Source organism: Hydractinia symbiolongicarpus, chromosome 12 (assembly GCF_029227915.1).
Source record: "Hydractinia symbiolongicarpus strain clone_291-10 chromosome 12, HSymV2.1, whole genome shotgun sequence".
Lineage (NCBI taxonomy): Eukaryota > Metazoa > Cnidaria > Hydrozoa > Anthoathecata > Hydractiniidae > Hydractinia > Hydractinia symbiolongicarpus.
Genome location: NC_079886.1, coordinates 11165445 through 11182457, shown reverse-complemented (window position 1 = coordinate 11182457; position 17013 = coordinate 11165445). Strand labels below are relative to the sequence as shown.

At 33.8% G+C, this 17013-nt stretch overlaps 1 protein-coding gene across 1 annotated transcript; it reads left to right on the top strand.

The window, feature by feature from the left end:
- Window positions 1–2180: 2180 nt before the first annotated feature.
- Window positions 2181–15448, top strand: LOC130621911 (zinc finger protein GLI4-like). Its single transcript, XM_057437280.1, has 6 exons — window positions 2181–2347; window positions 3353–4465; window positions 10686–10958; window positions 12551–12715; window positions 12861–12971; window positions 13053–15448. Exons 2-6 carry the CDS (start codon window positions 3383–3385, stop codon window positions 15144–15146), a joined length of 3726 nt encoding a protein of 1241 aa, XP_057293263.1. The 5' UTR covers window positions 2181–2347; window positions 3353–3382; the 3' UTR covers window positions 15147–15448.
- Window positions 15449–17013: the final 1565 nt, after the last annotated feature.

The following is a 17013-nucleotide window of genomic DNA, read 5'->3' as shown; positions in this document are numbered from 1 at the left end:
AAAAATTATTTATTAGCTATTGTGTTCCTGTGTTCCTTTTATGACGTGGTATAAGTGTGCCAAGTTTGATTAGTAAAATCCTACCAAACGTTATGGAGGACCGTAAATGCCCTTAACTAGAACGTTGAGTTTTAGCGTTTACCGGAGATGGTGTTTAGCTGGGCGTTTATTAAGTAACCAGAACAATTTTAATATTTATTTTTTGACACAACTATATTTTCATCATAACCATCAATAAATTGCTTGAATGAGGAAAACTCTATACAAGCGCCCTTTTGGGCAGAGAAACGGGTATTAGGGACGGACATTTATTAGTTCTTTCAATATTTTGGCGGGGCGTTTCTTTAAGGCGGGCGTGTAAAAGACATCGGGCGTTTATCGCAGTAGATGAAAGTTATGTTCTGGGTCTTATACCCTTGGTAAAATTTGCTACAGTATTGACAGTACTCAAATAATTTATCCGGCTGCAATGTTTATTTAGTAAATAATTTGCAACCTCATCTCCAAGCCTCTTTTTTATGATTGTAGAAAACAGATGTATTTTAGAACAAAACTCTTTTGTTTTATATACACAAATCACTATATCATTTACGTCAATTACAAAGCTAATTTTTCTAATACCGACAAAATTTTTTCATTGTTATATTTATAAAACTGAAGTACCTATTAAAAAGGAAGAAATCGGAAGTCGGCCCTTCTGCATTTGATATTGCCGGTTTCCGTAACAAATTGACTGTCTCGCTGTGCAACGAACAAGTATGAAAATATTATCTAATAAATTTAAATTTTGAAGCAAGGCTAATAAAAAATGATTTGCATTTCTGCTGAAAATATAATTAGTTAACAATACGTTGTGTTATATAAATAAAATACACTTTAATTATGAGGTTTTGTTGTAAGTACTATATTTTCCTGGCATTTTTTATTGTGACATGTAGACGCCAGCAAAAAGACGTATCTTTTTACTCCTTAAACCAATGTAAATAAAAGTCTCCTTATTTGTTTGTGGATAATGTAAAACAGGCCTTAGTATCAATATACCATTAACATGTGTTCATCATTTCTTGGTTTTTTAACGGCTGATATATGTTAAATCATGGTTTGAATACATTCTGAATTGACGTCACTTTACTTAATAAAAACGCCATTTTGTTTAGTCAATGTTCTCCTTGAGCTATTTGAAGTTGGAGTTATTGAAATGATAGCCAAGTTCAATGTTTTATAATTTTTCCAGATCTTTATTTGTGTACATATTCTAAAAATTTTTATAAATATTTGCGTGATATTTACAAGTTAGCAAATAAAACAATAGCGTGGGATTGGGAAATTTTGATTATACGTAGGCGCTAATAAAACAGTTTGTGGCGGAATTAAGTGAATTGTATTGTTCTTTTGATAAGAAAATGACAAGGTTTAATGGCTCGAAAAGAGAAGGCAGCGGAAATGATCAGTTTTTAATGGCTATTCACGTAAAATAAATTCTTATTCAAAAAAAATGCAACTAGATGATTCATGTTGCCTAGCAACTTATCAACCAATGAACAATGCAATTAAAAAATGGTACAATCAGACTCTTCGCTACTTTAATGAAGGAGATTTTCATCTTTAAATTAAAAGGTAATTAATTCAGCTCTCTGTTGCAGAGGATTTTCGATGCCATCCTCCAACTGAATATTGGATTGTGACAATTAATTTTAACCAAGATTGCATCAATGTTTCAATTTAGCGCAATATCGCCTGCAAGTCAGGTGTGCTCCTAGATACGCCAGACACGATTGCAGTGTTAAGAATTTAGGGAAAAGAATCCTTCTGTAACTCTTTACTGACTACGGTATATGGCCAACCATATTAGTTGAGGCGGAACCCCTGCTATGTTCTTAAATAGGAGGAACATGATGTTGTGTCTACGAAATGCTACAGAAAGGTAAGCGGCTTTCGAATTGTGGGTCAGTTTTTATCCGAAAAAGATCTTCCGGAAAAAAATTAAGATCAAAGTTTGAAAAATTGTAGAAAATTTTATCATCATCACTTACCCTCCTCCTCACAATTTTAAGTTGCATAAAATGTGGTTGCCAATCCGAACATTTCTGTGGGAGGATAAAAATTTAAAACATCAAAGGGTGAGAACATAAAATTTAAAATAAAATTAATTACGCTAGCAAATTCATATCATTAGATTATGGCATCATAAAGTTAAAACGAGTTTAGAAAAAGCAACCTAAAATTGCGTTATTATTTAGTTTACTGTGTTTAACTATTTTTTTTTCGGTTTTGATAATTGTTCACGTGACCGAGAAGGAATAAATTTAGCTTTCAAAATGACATATTTAGAGAGTTGTCGTTAAAGGTATGTCAATGATTTGTTATGTTAGTAAAGCACAGATGTTAGTTAATACAGTGGAATCTCTCGTTCGAGATAAAGAAAGAAAAATACCTTAGGTGGACCACAAAGGGACCGAGACTTTAGTTCGAGATAGAGAGTAGTCGAGATAGAGAGAAGTTCGAGATAGAGAGATTCTACTGTATTCAACGTAACAAAAGTTAACCCGATTTTTTTTTCGGAACTTTGACTGGCCAGTGTATATACATTTTGCATGAGTTATGTCAGTTGAAAAAACTTTTGTTTAGAAAAAAGATTATTTGGTATTTTTTAATTTATTTATTGATGTTAATTTCAAGTGTCTTCCCAGGGTCTTTATTTGTATACATGAACTTAAACAAACACGGCAAGAAATTTGATATCGTAAAACGTTTTCAAAAAAATGGAGATGTTGTATTGAAAGGCTGCTTTTATCTTTGTATCATGATAAACGTTATCTACACCACGTGAAATTTTCTTTTTCACATGCAGACATTCTTGTCGTTATTTAGAAGGAAAATGTTGAAAGTTTGTGTACATGTAAAAAAATTTATTTTAAATAGCTGTTTTGTTGATTATGTTTGTGTTATTTTATAATTTGTACAGTGTGTATGTATGTGACAATACACAAATAAGGATGAAATTTTCAGGAAGAGCATTGAAGAGTTGTATATCCTGGGAATTTTAATACGTACGAGTTGGCATTGCAAACTGGATTATTATTTTGAGTTATGTTGCATTTTATATTATTTATTTACTTCTTTTCAGCTAGCAAATTCGTTGTGCAATAAATACCCCTCATATCTAAATGTCCCGTAGAATTCGTTTGTTAATCACTAATTTGTGTGTTTTGGAAACATAATTTTAATCTAAACTCAGATTTCGTAAGAGAATGCCAAGTGGTATTTTATTTTAACTTACGAACTTGGCTCTGCGATACCGCAAGTGCTTGTTTTAAACCAGAATGTTGATTTTAACGATTACTTTATTTAGAGGAAGAAAAAATTAAACAAATAAGAGCCAATGAAGACTGACCACATCTCGAACAGACTCAACATGTTTCCGAACAGCGAATATGGCGCTAATGTACGATCAAGGCAGCATGCCTCATTTCAAGACAAACAACAAAATATAAACAATAACATTAGAGGTGTGCATGAGAATGACTTTTTTGTTCCCAGAATTCCAAAACAAGAACCACTCGATTATCCGATTTCTTATGAGGATGCGAGTTACAAGAAGGATTACAGCCGGCTTCAGCACAACAGCTCCATTGTCTCTGATCATACATCTGTTATTCCTTGGAATAAAACTCCTTCGCGCTCAGAGGATGAGATGGTTTGCGACAGTAGCACATCGCCGATTTCACATCGTCAGGGTATATTTGCCGTCCCCAATGACCCGACAGATACACGCAAAAGCATCGGAGAAAAACATGATTTCCCTGTACGACCCATGCCACATATGATCCCTTCAGAGTTTTTAGCCAATATTAGTAGGCGCGGTCACCACATGGATCGACCCAACTCGACTGCGACATCATTACGATCGACTGTGATAGATTTTCCAAGCAGAAACAGTAGCAGTTTTTCTAGTCCAAGACACTCTGCTAGGGGGAAGAAAAGGGTATTATCTATTTCCCCGATTGGATCAGACTTGGATTTAACCGAAATTATAAGAACTTCACCGAACTCATTGGTTGCTTATGTTATAGATAACGAAGTTCGTTCCGGATTTGCGTCGCGCAATTCCGGTAGAAATTCTTCATCAGCTTCCATTCATTCGCATGGATCATATGGCCATTTAAGTCCTTCCCCTTATAGTACACCTGTTCATATGTCGCGACAAAAAAATCCTTTCTCTGCACCGCAGGCTCATCCAGAAAGCCCATCTTCTTCTTTTTATTTAAGAAAGAAATGGCCGCATGGAGGCGGTCATCCTTCATTTCTGCCTCCACCACCTGCTAACGTTAACCAAGTCAGTTCGTCAACCGGTGATTTAGGTAGCCCACAAAGTTCTGCCAAAGAAGAGGAAGAGGAAGTTTCTTTACCGCTTCCAAACAACAACACGGAGAATGAGAATATCAACAAAGAAACAACAAACGAAGTAGGCTGAATATTTTTTTGTTTTAACTTTTTGTTGTTGTTTACTCTTGTTTGCTCAGTTGTTGTTCTCTTTATGTAGTTTACTAAATAACGCAACTCGAATTTTTTTCTGCCGAAAGATTTTGGATACTATTTTAGGCGTTAATTTCAATGCAGTGTTTATTTAAATAGTGTTTTATAATGTTGCGAGTAGTTTATTGATTAAACATATATATTCAAGTAAAAGTACGGGTTGTTTACTATAGGGGATGATTGAAAAAGAAAGGCGTATATCACCAACTTGAAGTTTAAGTAGTACCTTTTTTAAAGGGCTTAGGACCTTTCAATCGAAGTTTAATCGTAGTTTCACTTTTAGTACAGAGTTATGTTATTGTTTTGAATGAAAAACCCAACATTTTTTATGCTTTGATAAAAGCGCGCAGCGGTAAGGAACTGTGCACGAGGTTGGTCATCAATTTTCTCAAAGTTCAGTGTATTTAACAACACAGAAATGTCGCAACAAATAAATGACCGAAATCAATATAAATAGACTTGTTTGCGAGGTGCAAGACTCATTAGATGTAAAAATTTCCTCGAGAAGTAAATTCTGTATGAAATATGAAACAACCTCCAACCTTATAACTTCTTATAAGGGCTAGTTTACACACACATATTCACCTAGAATTTTATTTACATGTTTAGACAAGCATCAGTATCTTAATGTGATTTAAATTTTTCTTTAAAATTCACACGAGTCTTTTCCCATCTTTTTCCCACTCCAAACTTTGTTGCTTAATACTGGCGAAGATTAATTCTCGCGTTTTTCGCAAATTTTTATTAATATTCGCTAAAATTAATTTTTACGTTTTATTTTTGAGAAACAGAAGGCCCTTCACGTATGATCTTCTCTTGTATCTAGGTAAATATATTCTTTTTTGAAGTTGTTGATAAAAATAATGACAGTCTTTGTGATATCCAATCAAAAATTACCTCATTTGTGATACATCAATGAAAATTGTCTTAATAAATATACCTAAAAAACAATTTCGAAAACAATTTCTTTTGGACCTCGCGAAAATAAGTCAGGTTTCCAGGTTAAACACTGCGGTTGGATACTATCACTGTACCTAAAATAAATTTCTTTAAGTTGCTCAACTCGTATAGGTAGCAAATTCATACCTTTCTCTTGATAATTCGAGACAGACAAGGATTTTACTAATTAAACAAGGGCGTCGTATGTAACTAGGAGGTCTGGTTAGAGATTCTTCAATTCCCATTCTTAATTTTGTTGTGCAACTTTAAGAAAAAAGTAAATTGAAATGAACCAAATTATAACGTCAATAAAAACAAAAAATATTTCGGTAATTCATTTTAAGAAGAAAAAAATAATAGTTGAAATAAATGTTCTTTAACCACAAATATCTTTTTTGTCTATATTATCTATTTTGGGAGTTGCCATGGCGACGTTTAATATGTTTGCGTTGAAATATTTTACGACAATATATTTACGGCGAACGTCACCTAAGCAAATTGCACGCATGCGCAGTTTTGTTTGTTATGATTTTACATTTTAACAGGGAAATATTCTGCTTTTGAACAACTGTTTTGTATTTAATGCTCAGAAAACAATCTGTATTTTAAATTTGCAACACGTGAAAAACAACAAGATTTTTCGTAGCGAATTCGCCGCCAAATAAAAACAATTTGTCTTTCCTCTATTCTTTAAGAATGATAATAAAATCCATTTTTAAACTTTCTTTTGAATCTTCCAGTCTTTTGAGCTCATAATTGGAGTTGCAGAATGTCCACATTGTTGAATGTACTCTTAAGGCGTGGCACATATGGGTGTCATATAAAGAGGTTTTAACAACTGACTTTTAGCCAGAAAATATGCAGATATCTAAAAACTAAACTTTGAATTGACGTGGTAACAAGTCTTTTTATTATTGTTTTTGTCATGGTACACGTTGAATTGCTTTATTTTTGATTTTATGTTGTACAATATAGCGGGTGACTATTAGTCAGCACCAATTACATTTAGGCTGCGCGCGTTTCTTTAACTCCTTTATTGTGCTAATTTGTGTAATTAAAAATTTCATGAATGTTGGCACGTTGTAGATCTTAACTAACTGCTGCAAATCTCCTTGAAGTATTTTGCTTGCAGAGCTGGCAGAGTTTTTTAATTACAAAGTTCCGCAATAGATTTTTTTTAATAAAACAAAAAATCAAATTTAATTTTGTGGACAATTTTCACTAAAAAAATTTAACAGCATGTTTTTCTCAAAAGTAAACCACTGTAGGAACAACAGTCTTTTACTGAATACAAAATCTCTTTTTTTATATATGTGAAGCGTGAAATGCAATTTGTCTGTTTGTGCGCATAAAAAAAGTCGTGTTACGGAAACACGAAATGCTATATATAAAGGACAGGCAACCCCGTGGATTTTTCCACGGGTAAACGACTAGTTATATTAAAATACCCGTATACGTCTGTGTGTCTGTCACGCAAAATGGTAACCGCAGAAGCGAGATACACGAAATGCGGTAAATAAAGGATAGGCTGGATTTATCCACCGGCCGCCGACTAGTACTGCAAATTCTTCAAAATATAAATTGTGATTGAACATACCTTTGGTAAACTCGTGTATTACAATTACGCATAATCTCATCAATTTCGCATGTATTAGAATTTCCTTGATGTATTTTTGGTTAGATTGTACGCCTTTTTTTATCCTTCTGTTGTTTTATATTAATTGTATATATATTTGCATGTGTGAGGTGAGTCGGAAAATGGAAAATCTTCAAGCGAATCCTAGTGAATCTTACACGGAACTAACTCTTTCAAATATATGAATGAAGTAAATTTATTGCTGATGGATTGTCAAAGTAGATTTTTTATACATAATTTAGTGATACTCTAAAAGCATGATTATTTTGAAGTTTATCCCACTTTTGTTACATTATTTGCAAGTTATGTATGTGCGTGAGGCCCATTTGAAAGATGGAAGTCATTCAATGAAATCCTTACATGACGACATATTCATTAAGCCTGCTGGGCTATTTGGGGGCTCTTTAATGCCAAGGGAGCGGTTTTTGCCTCTCTCTCTAGTTTTTAAAACTACTATTGGACACGAAACTTACCAGAAGTGCAGCCTAAGTCTAATTAACAACTTGGTCAAAGAAATTTTTAACTATATTAAATCCGCAGAAATGTGAAAAATTACCTCAGGTTCGAGATTCGTAAAAGATTTGTATAGTTGTTTGGAATTATATGACAAACATGAAATAATTGAACAACATGCAGTTAAAACTCGTAAAGTTAAAAATAGCATTTTAAAAAATTTCTTTAGAAAAATTCTGCTTAATTTCCCCTAACTGGAAAAATGAACAAGGAAGGTAGTCGCCATAACAAAAAAATCAAAGAAAAAGTGACGTTTTGACTGCTTCAAGAAATATTTAAAAAGTTCTTAAATGCAATTGTTCAACCATTTATAATAAATCCAGTATAATGTAGTGAAAATGTTTAAGCAGCCTATTTTGAACCTCCTAAAGAGGTGTTGCAATCCAGAATTTTATTTGTATCACACCGTATTGGTGGTAATTTTTTAGTTTTTACGGTTAAACTCTCACAAAAAAATTCTCAAAGCTGGTCAATTTTACGCAACTTGCGAAAACGTACGCGTCCTTTTACCAAAAAGATAAGATAATGAATTTTTTTTGGTTGAATTATGAAAATTATCTGACGTTTTTCACGAATTTAATTCGTAATTAGATTATAATCTTTTTATTTTTTATTATTATTTATTTTTATTGGAATGGCAGGATATCCTTCAGAAACAAGATTTTATCTTCACATCCACCAGCGCTATCCATTTCTTTTTACTTTGATCTATTGGTGCGTCAAAAACTTATCAGATTAAAACAACGTAGTGTATATATATCACCCATAATGCCCATGACCTTATTAAGAATACTACGCCACATTTATCTAAATGCTTCGAGTTTTAATAAACTTTTTCCAAAAATGCCTATTTTTTCTATTTTCTATTTGAATAGTTTTTCAATTACGGAAAATCACAACTTTGTATACACTATTTGCTCTGTGTCCATATATCTCTGCCTCTGTTGTTTAAAATAGGGCGCTTTATATTTCCAGTGTGTTTGAAAATGTTTTTATGTATATTTCAGGGCGCTTATTTCACAAGACTTTTAATCGGCTATTTGCCATATGACCTTTTAGCATGCAGTGAACTTTTTAAAAAAGATTAAAATTGCCTTAGCAAAATATACATTGCTAATTCGGCTTCGCTTTCTTTAAGAGTAAGGCTGTCATCTTGATCCTTACTTGGATTCTTTATATCCTATATTAATCCTGAGAAATATTTTATAAACATTATACTCATGTTGTTTGTAGTGATAATATTTTTATGTTTTCGTTTCCAAACAAACAACAAAACGGCCGACAGGCGAGTTTTAATATGAAACTGACAAGCCTAAAGTACTTTAATTTTGCTGTCAATAAGAGACATATTTGAAGAAAACGCAAACAGCAAATAAACGTTACTCAGGCGTTTTGCAATAAACTCTGACCCAGGACTCCTTTTTGTTTTGTTGATACAGGACCGCAAAAAGAAGCGCATAAATGAAGTAGTTTTTGTGACATTGATGATTTGCGCAACTCTACATATTTCTAGACTATAATGTTTTTTGATGATTTTTTTACGGGCTGGCGATTAATGTTTTAAAATTTTTTTATATTTTTAAATGTATATCTTAGAGTAGCCTTCGAACATAAATTCAGCTGTCTTACATTCCACAGCAAAAGTAAACATGCGCATGACAATCATGTTGAAACAAGATTTATAACCACTTCCGATCATGTTCATTTATCTTTTAAATATTTCCTCAACATTTCTGGGTCAAATCTTTCTTCAGGGGCTCTTATTACAAAGTCACGTGTCTTAGTAGATGTGAAACTTCTCCCCTTCTTTTCTTTTAAAACAAGAACTGACTTTACCAAATCAGCAGTGGATGAAAAACTTTGCAGTTACAATTTGAAACGAAAAATCGGGAAGTCCAGGTACATAATGACGTCATTAAGAGCAATGCGGATATTTAGACACGGACATAAGTGAAATCAAACCGGGAAAAACATAAACTATTTTAATTAAATTCAAAACAACAACAACACTCGGTTGGCACAGAAAAATCAGACGCGGAATGTTTGAGATGAACTCTTAATTGCCTGGCAACACTAATCCCAAATTAATCAAATTAGATTTCCAAACATGACGTATTAAATCCATTTTTTTCCAAACAAAAAACCGCATGCTTATTTGCATGAAAAAATATGACGTTAACATGTAACTAAAACACAACTTAAAACGTGATTCGATACCAACCTTTCATTACGTTAGTGTTTGCACCAAGAAACAAACAATATAGCATACAAGGGGCCACAGGATTTGTTCTGAATGTAACATTTAAATTAGCGAATGTTTTCTGTATTTTTATGCTTTTCTATTCTTCAATTCGCTAATTCAAATGTTCTGTTTAAAGCAAATTCTCACATTTTTTACTGTTTGATTCAAACATTATTTGATGGAAAAAATTTTCACTGTGTACAAATCAACGCGCGTTATGCTTCTTTAACCGCGACTTCTAATTCGCGCGATTTGCTCCAAATAGCTGTGTATCAAAAAGGGTCTGGAACTAACTGGATTAATATAATGATATATGTCCGCTAACCGGAAAAAAATGCACCATGCAAATAATAACGATTATAGAGTCAGTGAGAGCTTTAGCTCGTTCTTTGAATCCATTCCAACATTTTCGTGTCTTTCAGCACTCGCCGCTACTTAATCTGTTTTTAGTGTTAACATCTGCTTCTGATTGTAGCAATAATACTTGTATTGTTCTTCAAATAATACGCTGTAAGGAGTCAAAAGAAGGTATTAAGTAGATGTATTTACATGTCGATTTAGAAGGTTCAAATAAACATAGTGTTGTTGTAATTGAATTTCTTAAATTCCTTAGCAATAAATTACAACCATTGAATTCAAGGAATATATAAGACAGGTACATTTTCAAACTCTCATTAGGATATGTGTATGAGAGTAGAAAGTGTACAACTGAATATCATCAAAAAATCCAATATGGTGTATTTTCCAGAAACAATTTGTGCAGAGTCGTTTTTTCAACTGATATCAGACTCAATACTGCCATATTATCTTTACAAACAGGCTGTACCCAAATCAACAAAGGATGATGATTCAATCGACGAAGAAGGTGCAGAACCGGAGAATATTCAATGTTTGTGGAAAGATTGTGGGCAATATTTTGACAATCAAAACCAACTTGTTCAGCATGTTAACACGAGACATATACAAAAGAACAAGAAAGATTGCACCTGCTATTGGCAGGATTGTAGCAGAGAAGAGAAACCATTTAAAGCTATGTACATGCTAGTCGTTCATGTAAGACGACACACGGGAGAGAAGCCTCACAAATGCCATGTAAGTACTAGGCTTTATTTGTATGATTTTATATTTAAGTTTAGCTTTCCTTGGCAGCGTTTTTTTTGTAAGATTTATTGATTTTTTAATTTTTTATTATAATTACTTTCCTGAATTTTTTTTTTTTTTTTTTTTTCTGTTTTAACTATTTTTTCGTATTCCAAAATTTTCGGAGTTATTTGAAAGCATGATAAAGTATAGGAGAAGCGGACTGTTATTTGACAGTAATGTTTAACCAATATTTATATAATTCCTGTGATATGTTGAACAGTTCGCTGTACTTCATAATGCCCAAAAGAAACCGAAAAAATATTTACATTGGGTAATTTCAAAACGTTAAAAACAATGTCTCCTGAAAAAATAAATATAAAGAAAAAACAAAGTTAAAAACTAAGATAGAAAATCGTCTTGCAAATTAATTACGGCCTAACTAACTTAGTATATTAAATTCTGCATTCAAAATCCGGTTTCCGTCTTTTTTTTGACCAGAATAAGTTTGCACAGTATCGCTGTTACCTGATTTATCACCTCAGTTCTGTCATACCTACTCCAAAAAACTTGCGAAGTTGGGTATGCTGTTAACAAACATGACGTTGTCATAGCAATAAACTAAAATTATTGTTTTCATTCTTACGATCATGCAAGCCTTAACAGGTTCATGAGTCTGTGCTTTTACATGGTCGTGAAAAGTTGAGATTAAAATTTGAGACAAACTAGTCTTGTAATTTTTTTCCAGCTGGTATTACTAGCTTTACCGGTTAATTAGACATGTGATATGTTATTGACAAAAATGCCCTTAATTAATTAGTTTATAGCTTACGATAAGATTTCACAAAAAAAAGCTGTCATTGCAATCAGTCCAGCAAATAGTCAGCATTGTTGACACATTGGCGCGTCGTCACACGCATATGTGTATGTTGAACTTCTAAGAACTCAACGTCAAGATACGTAACCATATTTTTCATGGTAGAATCATGTGACCAATTTTATGTTACGGGAGCTCCGAGAAAAATTAAACTTTACATTCCAGAATTCTTTTTTAAAACGCTTACCCAGTTTTTGTTCCCAAAACAATTATGCGTAACAAAATTGGATACGAAAAGTTCTACAAATGGAGATTTTAACCGCCTACTAGTCTCAATATTAAATAGCGTCGGTTGAGAAAAAATTTTGTGAGAACACAGCTTTATTCAGTGTTCGGAATCGCCAAAAATAGCTGGTCGTTATAACTTCGGCTAATTCTATTGCCAGGTTTCAGTAAAGAGTAGAATGACTTTATTGAATGTTTGTAAAAAAAACATTATTGTACTAGATGAAATCTGTTATAAATAAAGAAGTCTTATATAGTGAACGCTGATATATATTCGCCTACGTTCTTCTCTACGCTAAACACCAACTTTTAATTTTGTGTTTTTAAATGCCTTTCAACGGGATACGTTAGCCTTTTATTTATTTTTTATTTTGCGTGTATACGAATTTAAATGTTATTAATGATGCAGCATGCATGCGTAGGATTTGTTCATCCATCAATTTTTTTGTTCATCCGTAAATATTTTTTGGTCTCCTTTAATAGAGGTGCATTATACTTTTAGTATGAAAATTGCAACAAGGCTTACTCAAGATTGGAGAATTTGAAAACCCATGTGCGGTCTCATACTGGAGAGCGACCATATGTTTGTGAGATCACTGGATGCCAAAAAGCTTTCTCAAATGCATCTGATCGAGCAAAACACCAAAACAGAACGCATTCTTCAGTGGTAAGATTTTTCTGATACCTTTCGTCACGCCATTTAAAGGAGGCGTAGGAAGATAAATTCTACTTACAGAAAAAAATATACTTCCCATTTTAGACGATTTATGCTAATCACGTGCACTGAGGTCATCTATATATCATTTTTTTAGAAACAATACGGGTGCAAAGTACCTGGGTGTCCAAAACGTTACACGGATCCAAGTTCTTTACGAAAGCATATGAAAACTGTACATGGTGCTTTACCTCAACCGACTAAAAAGGTATGACGATGATTAAAATAAATTTCTTTTTCTTTTCCATAATTATTTTTTTTTAATCTCTTTTAAAATTTTAACTGTTAGTTTAAAGCCGATCGACCAATCAAACGCGAGGAACATGCTCAATGCAAAGTTGAAGAAGATGATTCCGACGATATAAAAGAGGAGAAGAAAAATCTTTCGCAGTGCATGACTGTTAAAAAGTTTGCAAGTAGCAGTAATCACAATGGCAATCAAAATGGATCCTCGTATCCTACTTCCTCAAGCGGAAGTTCAGAGTACAGAAGGAGAGGAGCGTATATGCCAGGTGCACATAACAACAGTCAGCAAATTGGCGGCGGTGGAAACGTGGACTATGGTGGTAGTATTCCACGCATGTGGGGCGTTCAGCAGGCTAGTCCCACTAGTACAACCAACGACGCTGATTTAGCACAAGAACAAAACGACTACATAATAAACGCTTTCCAGGAAGAAGCAAATCTAGGAAACGGTGTTCAAGTACAAGCGCCTGGAGTTCAAGTCAGAAATTTCCCACGAGTTATGAAACCCCTTGAACGGCTATTAGACTCTAACATAAACCCACTTCCTCCACGTCGTGGTAGTAATGCAAGTGTTGGATCAGCTGATTCCAGTTACCAGTCAGGTTCAGAGACGTATACAGGAAGTAGACGGGGTAGTGATATAAGCCTTCACTCGTATACATCGAGTGGTAGAAGATCAGCTAATCTTTCAAGTCCAATGCCGTCACGAGCATTAACTCCAAATCGCATAACACAAACCGTAATTGAAGGAGAAGTCTTGGAACACTACAATAATCAAAATACTCCTCCGAAGTCGTTTACATTGGAAACCCGCGATAACAATTTGAATGATTTTGTAGCGCCTGTCACACATAGTCGCGTGAGTAGTGGGTACGGTAGTCAAAACAGATACTTTCCTTCTAAGAGTCCTTCGGGTCTTTCACCTGTGCCGCCATCGGGTAACAGAGAAATACGGCGTGCTAGTGAGGGTACTGTTAGAAGAATGGGCGATTTTAATACTGCGTTACCAAACCGACCCTCAATGCCACAGTTAAGGCGAGGAAGCGAGCCTCTACACGTACCACATATCATTGAAAATGTTCCACGAAGACATTCGTTTCATTCTTACAACCCTCTTCCCTTGCCTGCGACCATGCAAAAGTCATTCTCTGATGAATCTCCTATGATGATGGAAGGAAATAGCGCAACAACAACAACTAGTTCTGTGCCGAGATCTTTCGCGAATGTAAATGCTGACGTTATGTCAGCTGCCAATGTTTTGCAAATGATGTCAAATCAACCTCAGTACACTACACATGCAAAACAACCGCAGCAGCAGCAGCAACAGCTTCAATCACGCAATCTTGTTGTCATGCAGCAAGGGAGTGATTTTCAACAGCCTTTTAGCTCCTGCCAGCAATCACAAATTATGCATGCTGTTGTCGATTCTACAGTTTCTAAAATGGAATATAGTGAGACAAACGATGATGATCCATTGACTTCATTTGTCGAAAGTTACAACATGTCCGAGCAGACTTATCCAGTCAGCTCTTCGTCTGCTATGATAAACTCAAATCTAATTCTAAGTCAACAAAATCGACCCATGAACGAGAATGACATGTTGAACTCGAACCAAACTTTTAACCAACAAAGTCATCAAAAAATGCAAGTAAACCACCTAATGCAACAAACACAACACTTTCAACAACAACAACAACAACAACAACAACAACAACAACAACGATTGCAGCATCAAAACAGACAGTCACAAAATCAACGTCAGCAGCAACTCACAAATGAACAATCAAACTCTAGGTTGAGTCACCTGGGAAACTTTAATAACAATTCATTTCTACATCCACAGCAGCTAGATGTACCTTACAGTCAGCCGGTGGAGAGAGGGACATATGACCTCACGCTGCAATGGAGAGATAATCATTTTCGAACAAAACATGTGGAGGCGGATTCCACAATTGATCCATCTTTAGAAGAACTTATGATTCAGGGACTTGGTGAATTAACGACACAAACATGCGAAGAAAATATGTGTCGGCCTCAGAGTAACATGGTTATAAATACTATGAACACGCTTCTGTCGTCGTTTGCAGAAGAAAATAAATACTTTGAAAATCAGTTACCTTTTGGTAGATATCCTTAAGACATTGACAACATTGAAGAAATGTAAATAAGTGTTTAGGGAATATATTATAGCAATTAAATATTTCACGTTGTATATACAGATTTATCATATATATATATGTGTAGATATATATTTTTGTTTTACATAATAGACAAGTGCTGCGTATCAGTATATTTAAAACAATGACGACCATATGGCAACAAGTTAAATTGACCAATTTTATGTAAGAAAAGCATGTTTTGAATTATTGTTTGTACTTATTCAAAGACTAACATCTTTAGTCCTCTTACGATCATCTCTAAATAAAACCATGTTTATAATTTTTGAATTTTTTTTCTTACCTTTTGTATATATTGTTTTATAGGATTCTTAGTCAATGTTTTATTAAATAATTTCTTTGTTTAATCTGAAATGGCAACACGTTTGCTTAAAAAATTTTGACTTTTTATACTTACGTCTATGGGAAGGCTTGGAGGATGGAGGAAGCCCCATCCTCCTAACCTTCAAATAGACCTTTTTACGATGGTTGCCTTCAACGTCATTTCTCCCGACACCGACTTCTTTTGCAGTAAATACTAACACCATAAAAGTAGCATAAATAGGACACGATGATTTCTCCGACTGGAATTGTTGAGAGGTTACCAAGATAAATTTGTTGTCTAGAACAATCGTTTGAGAGTAAGCTAGTTTCTATTGTGTTGTAACCGACCTAAACAGCCTAGATGTGATAACAAAAATAAATATACAACGATGAGACTATGAGTTTTGTTTACGCCAACTGTCTGACGCCGGATAGCGCTACCATCTTGCACAAAACAAATGACACGGCTACTTCCTAGGGAATACATTGATGGTTGTGTTTATATAACAACGAATGTAAAAGTTGAAAATTGCAAGCAAAATACGGTTGAGATTATCAGTATTGTAATAAAATTTTCAAGGCTACATCCTGCAAACTACACCGTTCTTTCTTCTTCTTCTTCATCAACATTTCACCACGATGGATTAAAAAAATGGTACCGTTGGTACATAATTGCAAACACCACCAAATTTCAGGAAATTTTGGCCCTTATATTATAATTTATTCCAAAGAAAAAAAAATTTGCGATTAAGGAAAGCAGGAAGCCCTGCGGCTTGAAGATTTCCGTCATTACCCTGTCACTAACTTTTTTATAATACAGATAACTAAATCCAAGCATAATGATTCGAATAAAATAACGAATAAGTTCAATTTGAATAAACCTAGCAAAATTTTATTAGTTCAGCAACAAATATATTAGTATTTGAATGTTTCAATATTTAGGCCTTTAAAATTTACTCTTTCAGTCAAGATTTTTTTTAAATACTGATGGTGGATGTTTGGGTAAAAACTGATCTGAAAAAGAAAGAACATTTAAAAATAAGAAACAAGGATACAATTTTAGCACTGAATTACCACAGTATTGTCTCCTTAATTTCTCATTTCCTCTTGAATCTCTCTTTGTCTCCTTTTTCTTTTTGTCTTTTAATTTAAAAACGGAATTTAGAAAGAGACAAATCAATGTGTGGTGCACAATGTATATATGTATATAAATTTAATTAAACAAAATATCCCTTTTTGTACTGGTTTTCGATTGTGTGTGTGATCGATTTTAATTCTCAATACACTTTAAAGAGACCGATTGGGCAACGTTTCTTTTGACAAATTCAAAAAGTTGAAATCAGTAACTTCTGAAAAATGAAATTTATCAAAAATGGTAAACACACAAAAAAATTTGTATAAATCAATAAAACGAAAGCATATTCCGTAAGGCATTTTAAAAGAGGGTAATAAGATTTTTTTTTTCAGGAAAATGTTCAACGGTAACGAAGTAGATAACAAGAAGCCCTGCGGCTTAAAGATTTC